General features: G+C 51.2%; 1 protein-coding gene across 1 annotated transcript in view; it reads left to right on the forward strand.

Moving 5' to 3' along the window:
* The first annotated feature begins 270 nt into the window (after positions 1–270).
* The window catches only part of LOC101686749 (gamma-2-syntrophin-like), a 179,829-nt gene continuing 163,066 nt past the window's right edge, over positions 271–17,033 (forward strand). The window contains 2 exon segments of the mRNA XM_045069242.1: positions 271–386; positions 3,241–3,389. Of these exon segments, the coding sequence (XP_044925177.1) occupies positions 271–386; positions 3,241–3,389 (265 nt within the window).

Genomic DNA, 17,033 nt, shown 5'->3' on the forward strand with positions numbered 1-17,033 from the left:
TAACCACAGGATGGAAAAATCTACCCCAATGGTCTGGAAAGCTGGGCTCCCCATGTTCTAACCAAGAGGCTCACAGACCCTGCCAGTGCCCCCTCTTGTGCCTGCCGGTTCCCGACCCAAGGCCAGTGCCTCTTCTCAGACTGCCATGTGGGCTCCAGTGGCACAGTGAGGGGGTAGCTGATTGAGACTAGAGCCCTCTGGGGGCTCTACATGAGCCTGGACATTAGAGCCCTGACATGTCCCACACGCCCCTCTTCAGGCTGTGCTCCAATGGTAGCTGCCGTGGCAGGAGACAAGCTGACCATTCTCACCAGCCTCACCAGCCGTGGGCACCTCGGTGATGCCCTGCCCTTTACCACCCAGCAAGAGTGGTTTCGGGGGATCAGGTAACTCGGGACAATCTTCAAAACAGGACGCTGCTTGCACAGCCCAAAGAGTGCTCTCTTCTGGCCCTAAATCCATCTTCCTCTGTCCCAAGCATCATGCCGTGTCCCCAGATCAGTGAGCCTCGTCTCCCTGCTCCTGCCTCTGCAACTGGGACTGTGTGGACGGAAAACAGACGGAACTCTGCTGAGAAACGGTTACAGTTTTTCCTCCCAAAGATGAAACAGGCAAAGAGAAACAAGATGTCCTTCCCGAGACATGGGCCAAGCGAGAGAGCACAGTTTCCGTCTGTGTCATTCACGAAGAGTGTTGGTACAACCGAATCAGCATTTCATCATAAAATGCAGGGCGAGAAGAGACACACAAATTGGGAGAATAAAAAGTAACAAATCCGTCAGATTCTCCAGAGTGAGGCCTAAACTGCACCCCTGGACATGCACCCCTGGACACACACCTGGTCAGCATTTGTTCAGGAGACACAAAGGTGCATATGCTTGCACCCAGCATGTCTATGAATGAACCACTGGCACCTGCAAGACACGCCAAGGGCTCCCGCCAACTAGCACCCACCCTGCCCATCCCCGGGCTCAGCACTCTGCATCCACGCTTCCTGGGAGTGCTTGAGATGCCACAGAAGTCTCTCACCCCCCAGTGACGACGGAGTGGGAGATGCCCAGAGACTCAGCTCTGCGTGCAGAGCTGACCAGTGGCTGTTATGGGCACAGACCCAGGCTCGTCCGGCGGGATTTACCAGACCTGCTTCCCCCCCCGTTCCAAACAGCTGTGGACGTGGGGACCACGTCAGCACAGAGAGACTCGGCAGGACCCGATGGCCTGTTCGGCCACTCTGGCCAGTCGGCGGTCTCTTGTCTTCAGGCATCTCACGGAGGCCATGAGTGGGGCTCCTGTTCTCTCAGTGGCTGCTCCATGCACACATGGAAGGTGGAGTTCGGGGGTGATCGAGCCAGGACCATCTGGGCCATCAAAGCACCCACTATTTGGTTCTTGAAGGGGGACGTTGGTGGAAAACCACCTCTTTATGCCTCAGTACCTTTAACCATGAACATAAAATGTGACAACAGACCCCAGCCTTGTTCTGTGTCCCCTACACTGAGTCTGTGGACAGAGGAAGGAGAAAGACAACATCTATGATTTTTCCTATATATATATTCAAATAATTGTGTTATTTAAAATTGTACACTCTCTGAAAATTAGGTGAGTTAGCCCATTATTTAGGTTTTTATAAAAACAGAAACTCCCACGCTATTGGTGTCGTGATGGTGGCATTTGAGATCAAAGAGGACAGTTCCAAGTTCACAAGAATATTACCTCAGAAGAGGAATAATTCTTGAAGAGTAGCCAGTGGTGACAGGATTCTAGACCAGGACAGAGGGAGAAGGGAGGTGGCCTGGGCAGAGCCAGAATTCACAGTGACGTGTGCCCAGAAGGCAAGCGCCTGCCCTTATCTCCTCCTGCTTGCGGCCGTCTCTGGGGGGACTCGGTCTCTCCAGACTTCTGCGGGATGATTTTAGGACTCATCTGCTTATCTTCTACTGAAGAAAGCCACGTCCCCTGCTCTGGATGCACCCCCAGTACAGTTCTGCCCGGTGGGGTGTGTCCTGCCGTGGGCCAGTGATTCCCGTGCCCACACCCTTGCCAGCAGCTCGTGGGTAAGCCGGGACTTGGGGTCAGGCTGGCGGCACATGCTCACAGTGTCTGTCAGTCGACTATTGATAAAACCTTAGGTTTGAATGGAATTTCTTACAAAAACTATTTATTTCATGAACTTTTACAGAAGTATTCTTGATCATGAATGCACATCTGACTAATGCCTAACCCCCCTGAATATACAATGTTGAAAATCCATCGCCAGGTAAAATAGTTTCTGGGAAATAAATAATTTTAATTTTAAAGAGGGAAAGATTATTAACGTGTGTTTTCCTCATTAAGGACTAAATTATTTTTTAATCTTTGTGCCTGACAGATTGCATCATTTAAGACAATTAAGTTGTCCCACTTAACATTTTTTGGACATCCTTTAAGATACAAGATTAGAAATTTAATATTCGGGAACTACATCCACTGCCTCTGATAGCTCTCAGGGCTCTTTCACGAGCGCCCTCAAGGTGGAGCGGAGCACGTCACATCCCGCCGCGCGGCACCTGCCTGCAGGGTCTGATACCCCAGCTGACTTCTGCGGGACACTCACTTGGAGCACAGGGAGAGCCACGAGGTTCTCAGATTCTCTCTCAATCCTTAGAATGCCTTAGGCGGCAGAACAAGTCTTCCTCCTGTCACTTGAGGGAGGCAAGACCCGTGTGGCAGGTGAGGTCCCCCAGGCTTTGCTTGGGTCCCCGCTGAGCCCCAATCCGGCCCCGAGGATGCACGTGCTTCAGGTGCAGGGCCAAGAGGCTGCCTCTGCAGCCCTGTGAGATGGTCAGCCCCGGTGCTCTGGAAGGTTGGCGGGGCAGCTGAGGGATCAGGACACACTGAGGAGTGGACAGACACCCGCAGTCTGGTTCAGAGGGTCCCAGTGCCTGGAAACAGACAGCCTCCTCCCACACTGTGAATCTCCCCGCCGCATGTCCTCGTCTCCAAGATGGAAGCTTGTGAGGCATCTGGACACACGCCCACACCTGCACACGATGTACACACACACTCACACTCACGGGTACACACGATGTGCACACATGCTCACACTGCATATGATGCAGACATGGGAACACTCGCTCACATGCACATGAGCACATCGAAAGCCTGCTAGGATGGACAGGTGACGGCCTCCTCAGGGACACTCTGGCCGGTGGGGCTTCTGTGTGGCTGGGGGACACCCCCCTATCTGGGGGTTCACCTCAGGCAGCACAGAGCAGGAGACAGCAAGCTCCAGATGGGCAGACCTCGAGGGCAGGCCTACGAGTTGTTCCAGAAGACGGACATGGGCTCTGGGCCAGAGACGGTGGGACCCCATGGACGCAGGGCCCTTGTGGTCGATGTGCTGCTCTCAGGTCAGGCACGACGCACTCCTGTGCACGCTCCCTGGGCTACACCCATCTTCACGCCACACCCGACTCCACGGCCTGCGTGGTCCAGCTTCGCCGTCAAGCTGATGCTTGTAGAAAGGCAGGTCTGGGTCGATGCTGTTGTATAATTAAGGTAGAACATTTCTATGCTTAGTTTGCTGGGAATTTCTCATGAATGGACACTTACTATACCTAAAACTTTTTTTAATCTACTGAGGTGACCATTTGATTATTTTTCTCTTAATTTGTTAATGTGGCCTGCTGAACTGGTTATGTTTTAATGTCAAACCAACTCTATTCCTGAAACAGCCCTGTTGGGGCCATAATGAGCCATCTTCAGGGTATATTGCTGGTTACAGCTGCAGACACCTTAAGGTTTCATCTCTAAGACAAAGCCACCAACTCAAATCTATGTATCAGCCTCCCTTTCCTCGTGGTTCCCAGTGACGTGTTAATTTATCCTCACACAAGCTCTGTTCATGTTTGGATGAAAGTTGCACTTTCCATGTTTTGAACATTATAAATTCACTGTCCTGGAGGTCCCCCCACCCCAAACATGCGGTCAGATGCCCATTCCAGACACAGTGCCCTGCGCAGGGACATGTTTTCAGAATCTGGGAACGCTCCCAGGAGAACTTGACCTTTGCTGATGTTTTCCCCGACTGCTGTCGTGTCTGTGTTAGTCCAGGCCCCCCACAGACAGCCTACCAGCAGGGTATGTGCAAACATGTATGGACACCTGCCCAGTCTCCCCTGTACACACAGCAAGCGGGGCTGTGGGAGACAGATGGTGGGCACGGGGGAGGCACGAGTCTGCATGGCCAGCCAGTACTCCAGCCTCCAGGCAGAAGTTCCACCTCTTAGAGAAAACTGTTTCTGCTCTCGACACCTCAACTGATCTGATGAGGCCCACTACATTATGGCAGGAAAGCTGCTTTACTCAAAGTCTGCTGACCAGGTCTACAAAATACCTGCCCAGCAACACCCCAGGGGCTGGCTTGATTGGCTGAGCCTTCAGCCCAGCTGAGTGGACACTGAAGCTGACCGTCACTGTTCCACTTCTGGTTCTCAGACCAGCATGTGCTGGTTCCAGGGGGTCAAGTTGTCTGTGGTCGGGGGCAGCAGGGGTCGGAAGCCTGATTTATGATGGCAGCTGTCTGGTAGGCATGGCAGGGAATGGCTGGGTTCATCTTTCATTCATCTGTCTGTGCAGGACCATGTGTCCTCACCACCAGGAAGAGCAGCTTGGCCATGTGGACCTACTTGTCATCACGTTTCTGGGTAGACTTTGGTCTGCACTCAAGAGCCTGAAGCAGCATGTCCTCCCTGAGTTGGTGCGTGCCTGTAACTGAAAAAGCCTTACCTGTCACCGCATGACACAAAGTCAGTAACAAATTAGATTATGGGGCCTCTTGCAACAAAGGAACGCTTCTCTCACTGGTCTTTGGACTAAGTGTTTATGTAAATCTAATATTCCTTAAATTCCAAGAACATTGAAAAAACTAATGCCGAACCCTTGGAGTGCACCAGAGTTTTATGAAAAAGAGAAAAAAAGAACAAGTTTTCAGAGAAAATGCAGCTCAATGGCATTTTTCCCCCATAAGAAGCCAAACTCAAAGAAACCAAAGATCAACCTTGGACAAACCAGTCTGGTTGGATTATTTTGATTCACAAAATCAGTGTAAGACACAGTTTCTCATTTCAGCTTTCCCAAGGGCTCTGTTTTGTCATGGCAAGTCTAGTTAATTTAAATTTCCTAATTTTCTTCTACCACTTACTGTTTGGATAAATGAACAACACGTTTCCATCCCTTTAAGGATATAAAAATACGTATGATTACAATAGTGACTAAGTGGCCTTGTGATTCCAAACAGACAGGCCTCTTTGTGGAGACCGAAACCGCATGTGGCACGTGGCCATACAAGGTCGTCAAGATCATCAGCTACTCTGAGATCCCGGAGTAACAGCCCTCAGCTTTCCCTTGTTTTTGCATGGGGTCATGTGGCTGTGCTTGGGGTTGTGTTAAAGAATGCGTTCACTTTTACAGTTTAAGCAGGAATTTAAAATGTGCTTAGCCATGCAGAGTTGGATACGTGACTTTGCTGGTCGCATGATGAGGCTCTGGGTTGCCTCTCAGTTCCCTCCATGAAGAGGAAATTAATCTAATCTGGTTAGAACGTCCCATGGCTATGAGTAGTTCCAACGACTCCAGGAGCAGTATTGTTGGAGACACAGATGAAATGACAGTTTACTGAGAGGAAAAATGAGAGTTGTTTTCTTTGAAGTTGATGCGTATGAGTGAGGAGAAATTGTGGATGGAAACGCGTTTGCCTTGGGTTCTAAGGCCTGCAAGAGACGGCTCCCTAAGGAAGCGGGAAGTGTGTTACTGTCTTGGTGAATTTGGCTCTGTTTTGCTAGATTCATTTGTCAGACTTCTACAGAGGATCTTGGGAATCCCTTACAGCCGAGTGTCACCCCAGTGCAGAACCAACTTTATCTCCCCAAAGTGACAGCCTGGCCTTGGAAGACCCTGTCCATTCGGAGAGCAGGTGACAGCTTACCTGCTCACCTTCCCTGTAATCTGCCATCAGCAGATGTTCCGTATCTGCTTACTACAATGCTATTTCTGTGTTCATCATCTCATTTCCCTCCAAATTAAAGACTTTGAAAGGGCTCCTGCCTTCTGGGGGAGCAAAGGTTTCGCACAGTGTTGCTGCCTTCTCTGGTCCATCTGAAGTGGGTGTCATCCCTGTGGCTGACAGGCAGCCGGGCCATGGCCACTCACTGCTCTCAGCACCTGTGATCGTGTCTTCATCAAGAGACAGAACTTTGTGATAATTTTTTTGATTTCCAATATTCAACCTCGATCTCACCCTCTTCCCCCAGAAAAGGAATTTTCAGGACGACTTTCACACACGGCCGAGGACATGTCTCTGAGATGTCGTAAGGAGATGAATGGAAAACCACCAGTGCTTCCCTGAGACACAGCAGAGGATGCCCTGTGAGATCATGGGGACAGGCGTCCACCCCGCGCAAAAGCGGGGCCACCCAGGGGAGCTCCTCTGGTACCACAGGGGCAAGCGGCTCTGAGACTGGTGCCGGGGCAGACGCTGGCCACTTCCAGCCCTCGCCCTGGGTGTTGTCCTGGCCACAGGGCAGAACCTGTGAGCAGCCCTAACAAAGAGCCATGTGTCCAACGAAACAGGGGGTGTGGCCTTCGTGTTTCCGGATATCGGAGTTACTGTGTTACACCATCAACCGCTGGTTTTCATCTGCTCCCACTCTTGCCTGGAAGCTAGAGGTGAGGTTTCAGTTAGGAAAACAGCCTGTATCCCACAAAGGGAAGCCTGAGACTGATGCCCTGACTGTTGGCACCGAGGCCACCGACCCTCAAGGACAGACAGGCGGGAGAGCAGGTCAGACACCCTCGAGCTGGGACCTGTTCCCACAACAGCCTTTGGTTTGGCAGCAAACGGCCTCACAGAAACACGTCACTGGAGACCCAGCAGAGCAAGCATTAATTACATCGAGCCAACCACGGCTAATCGTTTTCAGACAGAGTCGGTCTAGATTTCCATCTTCACTCCCAGCTGGGCATATGCGGGTGGACGGGAAACCCTTTCTCTTGTCCTCTGCCCTCCCCGACTATTTCCTTAGTAACCCCACTCCTACCATGGAAATGACACTCAAGAGAAAATATTTTTACTGATCCATTTTACTTTTGATGGCACAGTAATCCTTCTCGTGGGTTCAAAAATAAGTGAGTCACCTCTTTTTTTTAATTTTTTCCCCAAATCAGTTGTGCAAATCATGTAAAAATGGGTTATTGCTTTGGGGACTAGATCTCATTTGACCAAGTTTGGAAAGCTCATCATTAAGAAACAAGGACTCCGCTCATTAGTGGAACCAATACCTACGAAGCCTGCCTAGGGGCTGACCTCGTGCAGTCCCATGGCTTGGGGGTCGGGCCCTAGAAGGATAAGGAATGTCTTCTATGCCAATCAGGAAGGCTGGCAGGCTCACGGGGCACAGGGTTACCTGATGTCTCAGGGGTGTGCGTCTTCCCTTGGCCTCTTATGTATTACTGTTCTCAGACATCGTAGAACCCCATATGGACACATACCAGCTCTAGGAGACTAATGGGGATGCCGGTTACCACAGCAATGTAGGCGTGTTTTGTCCGGTGAGCCCAGTCCCACCTGCAGGCCAGCAGCTCCTCAGGGGCACTAGTCTGGCTGGTCTTGGGGAGTTAACCCCTCTGAAGGCATGTCTGCCCAGCCAGCCCAGCCTTCTCCAGGCAAGCTGTGGCAGATAGCTTGTCCTCTCAAGGTCACAAGGAACCAGCCTTACCTCCTGCTTCTCGGCTCATGACAGCATTCATTAAAATCTCCGACCTGTGCTCCTCTAAGAACTGCGCAGACTGAGGAAAGTTGCCCATTCTCGCCAGGATCCTTTGTTGATCTTGCCAATTCTATATCTGAAGCTGCCCGTGGCACCCCCAGGATTCAGTCGCATGTGCCGTGGCCAAGACTCTGCTGACCTTCCCACCCAACAAGTCATGGAGATCGGATCAGTACTGGGAACCCCATGGGGGCTCCCGTGTTTGCCCCCAGCCTGCCAGGCCCATAGGCCATGGGACGAGGTTCTCTGAAATGTATTTCCTGCCATGGATATGCTTGGAATCGTGTTACCCTGATGTGACCTGTGGGTTAAGAATCCACATGGCCAAAGAAGATTAAGGCTGCATGGGGAAGTATGGGGGTAACCAGCTGACCTGGAGAGGGCATCCTCCTGGCCCGTGGGGAGGAGCTTACTCCTGAGGGTTCGTACAAATGGAAGAGAGGGGAAGTGTCAGAATCCACCTGATGCACTGTGAGGAAGACTCCGCTGGCCACGGGCGGGAGCCGCGCCCCAAACAGGGAGAGCCCTGTAGCTGGGAGAGGCTGGGGGGAGAGGCTACCCTGGGGCCTCGGGGAAAGCCGCCACGCCCACTCCGTGACTTCCAACAGTAAAACCTGCTTTGCTCTTGAAACCTTCAGAACTACGGGAAAATAACTGTCTTGTCTTAAAGCCGTGGTGGCTATGGTACTGGTTATAGTGGCCATGGGAGACGGATACAAGGACCCGAGTCCTGCAGTGGCCAGAACCTGGGGAAATTGAGGCACGCGGGAGCTCGGGTGGGGGTGGGGGTCCCACATGGGGTGGGAGGGCAGGTCCCATGCATCTGCCTGACAGGCGTGAGCGAACCCAGCTCTCTCTGCAACACATGGGAATGTGGGTATTGGCCCAAGGAGCCCTGAAGGGAGAAGCTTGCTTAGTGTTGCATGTGGCCAAATGCAGAAGCCACATCCCTGATGTGTCTGTGGCTTCTGGAGAGTTAAAGGACCCCGGAACCCTTCCCCTGTGGACCAGCCTGGGGGGGCCTGTCGGCACATGCAGCTGGGGAGTGAGGCAAAAAGGAGGGTCTCTCCAGGGACAGTGAGATCACAGCGGGCCTGGAGAAAAGAGTGTCTGCCGGGGAAGGGGAGGCGGGCTCACAGAGGCAAGTGTCCTCCGGGACAGAGGCCCAGGCATGATGCTGCCCTGTATCTCCTTCTAAGGGAGGGTTCGGGGCAGTTTGCCCCTGTCCCGCCTGTAGCCTGGGTGAGGCAGGGGAGAGAACCCTTCTTACCACACTGACCTGGTCTATGGGGGGCGGTGCAAAGACCCCAGGCCCCTGTCTTCTGAGAGGGGGGTGCTGCCCCTGGATATGGGGTGGGCAGGGTTGACACCTGGAAAGGGGGATTCTGAGTTTGTCACTGCTCCTCCTTTCTTCAGGGCACGTGGGCCATGGGGGCCACACCTGGCCCTCTGGGTGTGGAGCTGAGCCCCTCAATGAGTGTCCCAGAAGTGACAGGTATGCCTTCAGCCTCAGTATCTGGGACAAGGCCAGACCCCTGGGGCTGTCTCTGGCTTCAGGCCTGCAGTATTGGACATGGATGCCATGGGGTCAGCCTCCATACACCTCCAAATGGCAGTGACAGGGGCCTCGCCTTGCCCGGGATGAGGAAAATACAGCCATGGTTTGCTTTGTGAGACGGACCGGGTAGGTGCCCCAGTCCATCCTGACCAGGGTGCTGGCCGTCCACACAGCCTTTCCCACAAAGTCAGCCAAACACAGGCCTCTTGCTTCTGCAGAGGCTCCAGACCCTCCGTGGATTATTCTTCCGGCTGCAGCCTCCTGAAGAGCCCAGGGGATGCCAGACCCACCACCCATCCCACGCCTCCCAATACCTGCAAATGAGGGCCCAAATCCTCAATTCAGGCCTTGGCCCCCAGGGGACAAAGCCCAGCAGAGGGCACGAAGCAAGCTGCCCCGAATTCCCCAGAAATGTGTTTGTTCCGCAGGGTCCCTGAGGAGTCAGTAGAGCAAAAATGCCCCTAAGTAGCTCGTGTCCCTTCCTCCAGCTGGGAAAGAGCCCCTCACTGCCTGGCCTCCTCCAAGGTCCTGTTGACCTGTAGAAGCCAGGCACATGGCGGGCAGTCCTGTCCCTCAGAGTCCACACAGTGAAGCTCTAGCCTAAACCCTCAGGCTGTGACCTTATTTGGAAATAGGGCTGTTGCAGATGCAATCAGTTAAGTCAACTGAGACCATTTGGAGGGGCCCTAATCCAATCCAGTCAGTGTCCTTATGGAAATGGCGAAGCTGGAGGCAGAGCACCCGGACCCCATCTGGAATGACGAAGGTTCTGCCCTCCTCCAGGCCCCGAGGATGGCCTGCAGCACACAGGGACGTGGGACCCAGAATCCCGCCCATCTGAGGACCCGCCCCGCCAGCTCCCGGAGCTCAGACTTCTGTCCCCAGAATGGGAGACCACAAATTCTGTAGTTTACTCCCTGAAATCAGCTGTCCTCTGGGATGGCCAAGTCAGAAGGTGCCCGCACGGAACTTCTCCAGAGCTAGGACAAGCACAGTCTGTGGGAGCCCAGGGCTGCCCTGGGGGGCACCAGGGCATCACGGGCAAACAGTGTGAGCACAAAGACACGCGTGAAGGGACCGGGCAGCTCCTGACTCCTGATCACAACTGAGAGGACATAAAACCACTGTAAAAACCTTTCTGAGGGGTGCCTGGGTGGCTGACCCCAGGGGTCAGCTCAGTGGGTTAAGCCTCTCTGCCTTCGGCTCAGGTCATGATCTCAGGGTCCTGGGATCAAGCCCCGAATCGGGCTCACTGCTCAGCAGGGAGCCTGCTTCCCCCTGTCTCTGCCTGCTTGTGATCTCTTAAAAAAAACTTTCTGAAACGTGATTCAGTTTTCACATGTGGTCTTGAAAGTAGTGTCACCCAGATTCATTTTCAGAAATACTGATGTAAAATTACCTAAAATCATTCCTTTGGTGCTAGCATCAGTGTTCATGAAATCTAAAATCACTGGGTTTAAATGTGATAAATAACAACTTTACACACCTCCGAGTATCTCCCCACAAAATACTATTTACAAAGAAAAAAGTGTCTTAAATAGAGACCCTAATGGACGTCAGAGTGACCAGCGGTCACCGATTGCCAGGAGTGAGACCAACTGCTCCAGAGACGTTTGCTGCGGCTTGAGTCTCAGCTCACCCAGAAAAGTTCTCAGATAACAGAGTTTCAGGAGGACCTGTCTGTGAGGTCATAGGCCTTTGGGAAGATGGGTCCTTTGGGGTCATAGACCTTTGGGAGGGCCTGTCTCTCTCAGGGCCCAGCACAGAGCCTCAGGCCCGTGGCAGACGCTGGGAAAGACCCAGAATCAGCGACCGTCAATGGCCAGGCTCATCTCAGTGCCGGCCCTCTGGAGTGATGGTCCCCAAGCACTGGGGCCGCCCTGGACAGAGCCCCTGTCTTCCTCGAGTCTGAAGTCCAGATGGGAAGACAGAGACGTGTCTGTGTGCATGTGCACACGTGTGCCTGGGGGTGTGTGTGTGCAGTTACACTAACACAAAATTGTTCTTAACACACAGTGTTCCCAAATGTCTGTGGGGGGAGAGGCTGCAACAGTGGGACTTTGCTTCTCAAAGCCTGCCTCAGTTTAACCCATACTTTCTGTTCTCAGTTTACAGAGCAAATGGACTGGACGTTTCACATTTACCTACTTTTCAAATATAAGATCTTCCTTTTCCTTCCCGTGTAGTTTGGGCGACGTCTGCCCACAGGACAAGAGCGGTCGTCACCTACAGCCACACACTCAGGATTTTCCCCCCGGGGTCAGGCCACTATCAGATCAGTGCCACAGGAGGCAAATGCAAGAGAAGCATCTGGGGCTGTGAAACAAGCCGCCTTGAGACCCTGCCCCCAGGCCTGTGAGAACAGCCATGCCTCCAAGTCCACCAACACCCAGAGACACAAGCTGCTTGCCCAGGTCTAGCTCAGAAAGACAGTCCATCGTCCTGTGTTTCCCTCCATCTACACCAGGGGAATGGGGGGGTGTTACAAGGAAATACGTACATCAGGGTCAGAAGGTATCATCAGGAAGGGAAGCAGAAAAACGTTCAAGTTCCCTCGGGTGGTGGGGAGCCTACCTAGTTCTGGGGCCCGGAGAAGTTAACCACGTCGTAACCAACGCAGTCCCTCATAGTCTCGAGAGTAGTCCCGGGCATCAGTGCTTCTGGAGGCCACCTGGCTGTTCTCCACGTGCCCCCAAATCTCTACATGTGAGAAAACGCCTCTCGAGGTCAGACGCTCTATATGCAGAAACATGCCTTGTCTGTTAGAAATCACAATTTCCCATCTACTACACACACACACACACACACACACACAAACTACATATGTATTACACGTGTTATACGGACGGATAAAATAATGATATGTTACGGAAGTTAAAGGAAAGTAGATTCTTTGAAATAAAAAAATTGACATTTTACATAAAACTTCATGAGGAATTGTGAGTAGTGGTCCCCGGGGAGATAACTACGCAAAGTATACTAGTTTTGGGAATCTGTAGTTCGACTGCACGTGAATCACTGTGTGAGTTTCCCAAAAGAACAAATTTATTTCCCTGTAGTCTTGGTCTCATGGTATGCGGCATACGCTGTGTGTACGCTGTATGGTATGGAGAACACAGGACAGTGGTGATAATGCGGACATTGTTTTCTTCTTTAGGAAGTAAAAAATACGAACTTTACCAAGGAAATAAAATAGTCACATTGTCATACCACTTCTAACGCATCTACTGTTCTAATGTTTACGGGTACAGGACTTAAATGCACATACGTGTATATCGAATGAACACTGTTAAATTGAGTCCTTTAAAAAAAAAATTGCCAGTTTCACAGGTGTAAACCCCTGACCACAGCCAATTTCACTCTACAAATGTGACAAGCCTTACCCTCTGGAGTTGGGAAGACGTGTGAACTCTTGTCCCCAACACACTGCATTTAGACATACACATTTTCACAGAAATGGCCTTAACTCCTGCCTTTCATAAAGTGCATCACGAAGACCCACCTCAGTCTTCATAACAACTGCAGAAGCGGGGCTCACAGGCTACATTTTAGGTATTTTAGGTAATTAATCTTTTCACGCACAAAGATGTTGCTTTCTGTTATGAATGAGGCCTTGATGAATGTTCGCCCACAACTGTTTCCATCGTGCAGCTGGTGGAGTCAAAAAGTGGCGGCTCTGCTTTCTGTGGCCTCACGCCAGGACTCCAGTGGGTGTTGAACGTTCGGGGTGATTGGGTCAGTGAAGCCCACACTAGAGCTATCCCACGTGAGTCACACTTTCCTGACTCTGCTTTCCAAGGACTCAGAGACCCTGCTGTTAGCTTCAAAAGGGAACAGGGAGATCCCACAGACTCTGCTTAGGGTCCACAAATCTGAAAATGTATTTTTACATTGTCTAGATTCCTCCTGAGGGATCTCCTGGGCCCTGCTTGTACTTCCCAGGAATAGTAATGGTGGTTTTATGTCCTCAAGTCTCCACTTGCAACTAGGCCTCCAGGTAGTTACAAAGGACCGTGTCCTATTTGGCTAATTAATGCTCTGATCTGACAATTACTGAAGGCTGACCTCATACACGCGGACCCCGTTGTGGTGGCTGGGTGTGTGGTCATTGGGACCCTCCCCCCGCCCCAAAGCAGATGCCGCCCCAGAGGGTCTGGAGGGTGAGAGACACATGAGGATGCAGCCTGCCTGCAGAGGTCTGAAGGCACGGGGCTAGTCCTGGAGGAGGAGGACGAGGGGAGAGTTTACTCTTCTCGGTGCAGGACAAGTCGTAAGTGAGTGAGAACATTCTGTGGAGTTAACAGAGCAGGAGAGAGAATACAGACTTGCAGGGAAAGGCAAAGTGACAGGTTCCATAGCACAACAAGGGTTTATGTCCCATGCAAGTAGACATCCCGATGTTTGCTGGAGAGAGGAGAGGCAGAGAGCATCTACGGAGAAGCAGGAACAGGGTAGATATGATTGCAGGGAGAAGAAAGACAAGTGAGGCTGGCCTGCCCGCTTCGTGCTCACCTCTGGTTTCTCTTCGAGTCTGGAAGCAAGATGAGAGCAGAGAGAATGGGAGCAGGGGGAAAGGTTGGGGGAAAGGTTGGAGGGGGAGGATAGGGGAGGGAAGCAGGGAAGAGAGTGGGGAAGAAAGGGCAGGGGAGGGGAGGGCAGGGAAGAGAGGACAGGTCAGGGAGACAGGGAAGAAATGGAAGGGGAGGGCAAAGGAGGTTTGGAGAGGGCAGGGGGGCAGGCAGGGAGGGCAGGGAAGCTGTTTTAGAACGGGGGACAGCAGGCACCGGCACAGGTGGCTGAGCAGGGGAGGGTTTGAGCACCTGGGCAAGATGGAGGCAAGGGTGGAAGCGGAGAGCGGGTCTGTGATCTACTCTGCACTCAAGTGTTTGGGGACAGGTGTGCAGAGGGCGGGCAGCTGGGTCCAGCATCTGCAGCTTCGCTGCACAGGTGTGACCCAGGAGGAGGTTGTAAGACCTGAGAATGGTTGTAAAGGACCAGTCTGGGGGGATCTTATCTTCCAAGCAGAATAGGGGAGACATGGAGATCTTTTGTGGGAGGGGTCAGTGGGTGATGGTAAAGACGGGCCCCCTACTTGTCTACACACACAGGGTGAGACCCCTAAGACCTTCGGAAGTCAGTGAGCAGGAGGGCGGGAAAGAGGAGGGTCCAGAAGGTAAGGGGGTGCCATGGGATGCTGGCCCCGTCCCATGTGCTTGCTGGGTCACCTTGGTGAACCAGAAACTCTGGGACCCCAGCAAGGGGCCAGCAAGAGGTGGCTGGGGGACAGGGAGCTTGGGGGGATAGGGGCTCAGGGGGGGAGCTGACTGTTGGGGGGCTTGGGGGCTGGGAAGGACTTGAGACTTGGTACTAAGCCTTCATATTGGTTTTCTGATGGGCGCCAAGTCCCTCAGATCCCCCTACTGGTGCATTTGGCTGAAAAGCAGGGACTTGTCCTTCCCATCCTCCCCCGCAGGGAACACAGAGTCTTATATATGACACAAGGGCAGCCCATATTTTTTAATCAATAATGAACGAATGAGATAAACGAATGGTCACCTGATTAAGTCATGAAACAAAGTAACCTGTAGGCTACAGCTGGGCGTTTTATGAAAGTGTTTTCTTATAAAGGATAATCTGTCAATTACAAGCAATATTCTGTAAGAACAAGTAAACAAATCCGAAATTCAGAGTTCTCAAAATTCATATACTTCACACATTTCGAATGTACTAATTGAGAAAATGAAAGTATCAAGTGAGAAGATAACCTTTTGATTTTATTATTACGGCACAAGTCGAGGAAAGCCGTATACCATTGCTCAAATTCTTATACTTGTCTTACTTAAGCCTGAAAATCTAAGTATCTGTCTGTATTTCAGAACCTAGTTCTCTCCTTGGCCGCTGCACACTTACATAACTGGAAGTAAGGTCTGAGTACTTGGCTATGAGTCAAGCCTTAATGTATTCATGGTTTATTTCTATTCAATTCTAAAAACTGAAGTGCATATTTGAAGATTACAGTGCCTACCAGATATTTTTAATATCATCTCCAAATATCTTACTCAGGTAAGGATATAGTGATATAATCCACTATGGGTTCATTTATTCTTTCTCAGAAATATTTTACACATGTGTGAGGAAACTAATGTGTGGACATTCTTATTATGTGGGTCATAAAATGTCTGCAAGCCATCTAGTAAGTAAGGTAGTAATGCTACAAACGAGCCCATGGACCCTGAGCTCCCTGAGGACATGGCTGCTGTATGAATCATATTCCTGGGGTCTACTAAAGCACCAGGACAATGTCAGCAATCGATAGTGGCTGAAACTTGTGAATGATTGAAAATATACTGCAAATCAAAAGCGGTAAAAGATACACACATTCACACAAAGTTTTAGACATTCACTCCTGTAGCACTGGCCGGTTGCTAAGTCCTTTGAGCTCCCTGCCAAGACAGCTCAGCCGTCCCTCGGAGAGATTTCCCTATAATAACCCTCTTCTTTCCCTTTTTCTGTTCTGAGTAGCCTGTTACTGTGGATTACCTCACACCATTATTTATACTGTGGCAACAGCATATTTCCAAAAGAATTTCAAAAATAGTATTCACTTCAAGTCCTTACTATATAAATAGCAACCAATTTCAACAATAATGCATGAGTTTCAGATGTGATTCACAAGGTATCAGTTTTTATAAAACTAGGAATACCACAAATGATCATAAGTGATGTTCTTTTTCTAAAATAATTAATAGGATTTTTTATTTTACTGTTCAGTGAATTTTCACAGTTTAAAAATACCAAGAAATGATGTATACAAACATACCTCTTTTGTAGCAAACACAGTTATAAGACCACACAAGATTTTGCTGCTGGTAGCTATGATGGAGAAACCTATACTTGACCATCTCCCTGAAAATGAGCCACTGTAAAAGCTGGATAGAAAACAACAAACATCTTGAATGTGGAGGAGAACCTGTGGCACCAGAACTTGCTGCCTGGAGATGCCAGAGAGAAGGGGAAGCTCTGGGGTGAGCCTCCCTGAAGAGCCAAGAAGGAGTCCCAGGCATCTGGGGGAGTAAAGACTGGACTCCATGGTAGCAGCAGCGAGGACTGGAGGGACCGAATGGAGGCCACAGAGAAACGGAACCACCCCAGAGGTGGAAATCTGGTGTCCTGTGTGTGGTTGTGCATCCGGCCCTATGGGCCACCAGGGGAGGTGTGCTGGCGGTGCACAGCAGTGCAGAGGTGAAGACTGGCACCTGGTTGACAGTGGCCAGGTGAGGTCAGGTGGGGCTGATAGGGTCTGGGGGCTTGGGGCCAGCTGACCTTATGTCCAGTGGAGGAGACAGTTTTTAAAGTTTGGTTAGGCGCAAGGGGGTTGAGGGAATTGTCAGTGTGACTGAGGACCACGGAGTCCCTGATGAGAAGGGGATGGGGCGACCGGGAGACCTGCACTCAGACGTGCTCTTACAGCCCAGCTGTGGCACTAACCTCGCTCGCACCGCCCTTCCTAGTTCTGCGTCTTGCTACAAACAGAAAGTACGACAATGTTCCTCACAAACTTGCCCAAGAAACATACCTGTGTGGAGCACATTGTGCCGGGGATAAGAAGACAAGACAAATTCTTGTATTTCCAGAGCTTACATGCTAGGAACCCCCTGAGTGTTCGAAGA

The sequence above is a fragment of the Mustela putorius genome, unplaced genomic scaffold, assembly GCF_011764305.1.
Source record: "Mustela putorius furo isolate JIRA1106 unplaced genomic scaffold, ASM1176430v1.1 tig00003914_pilon_pilon_pilon, whole genome shotgun sequence".
NCBI lineage: Eukaryota > Metazoa > Chordata > Mammalia > Carnivora > Mustelidae > Mustela > Mustela putorius.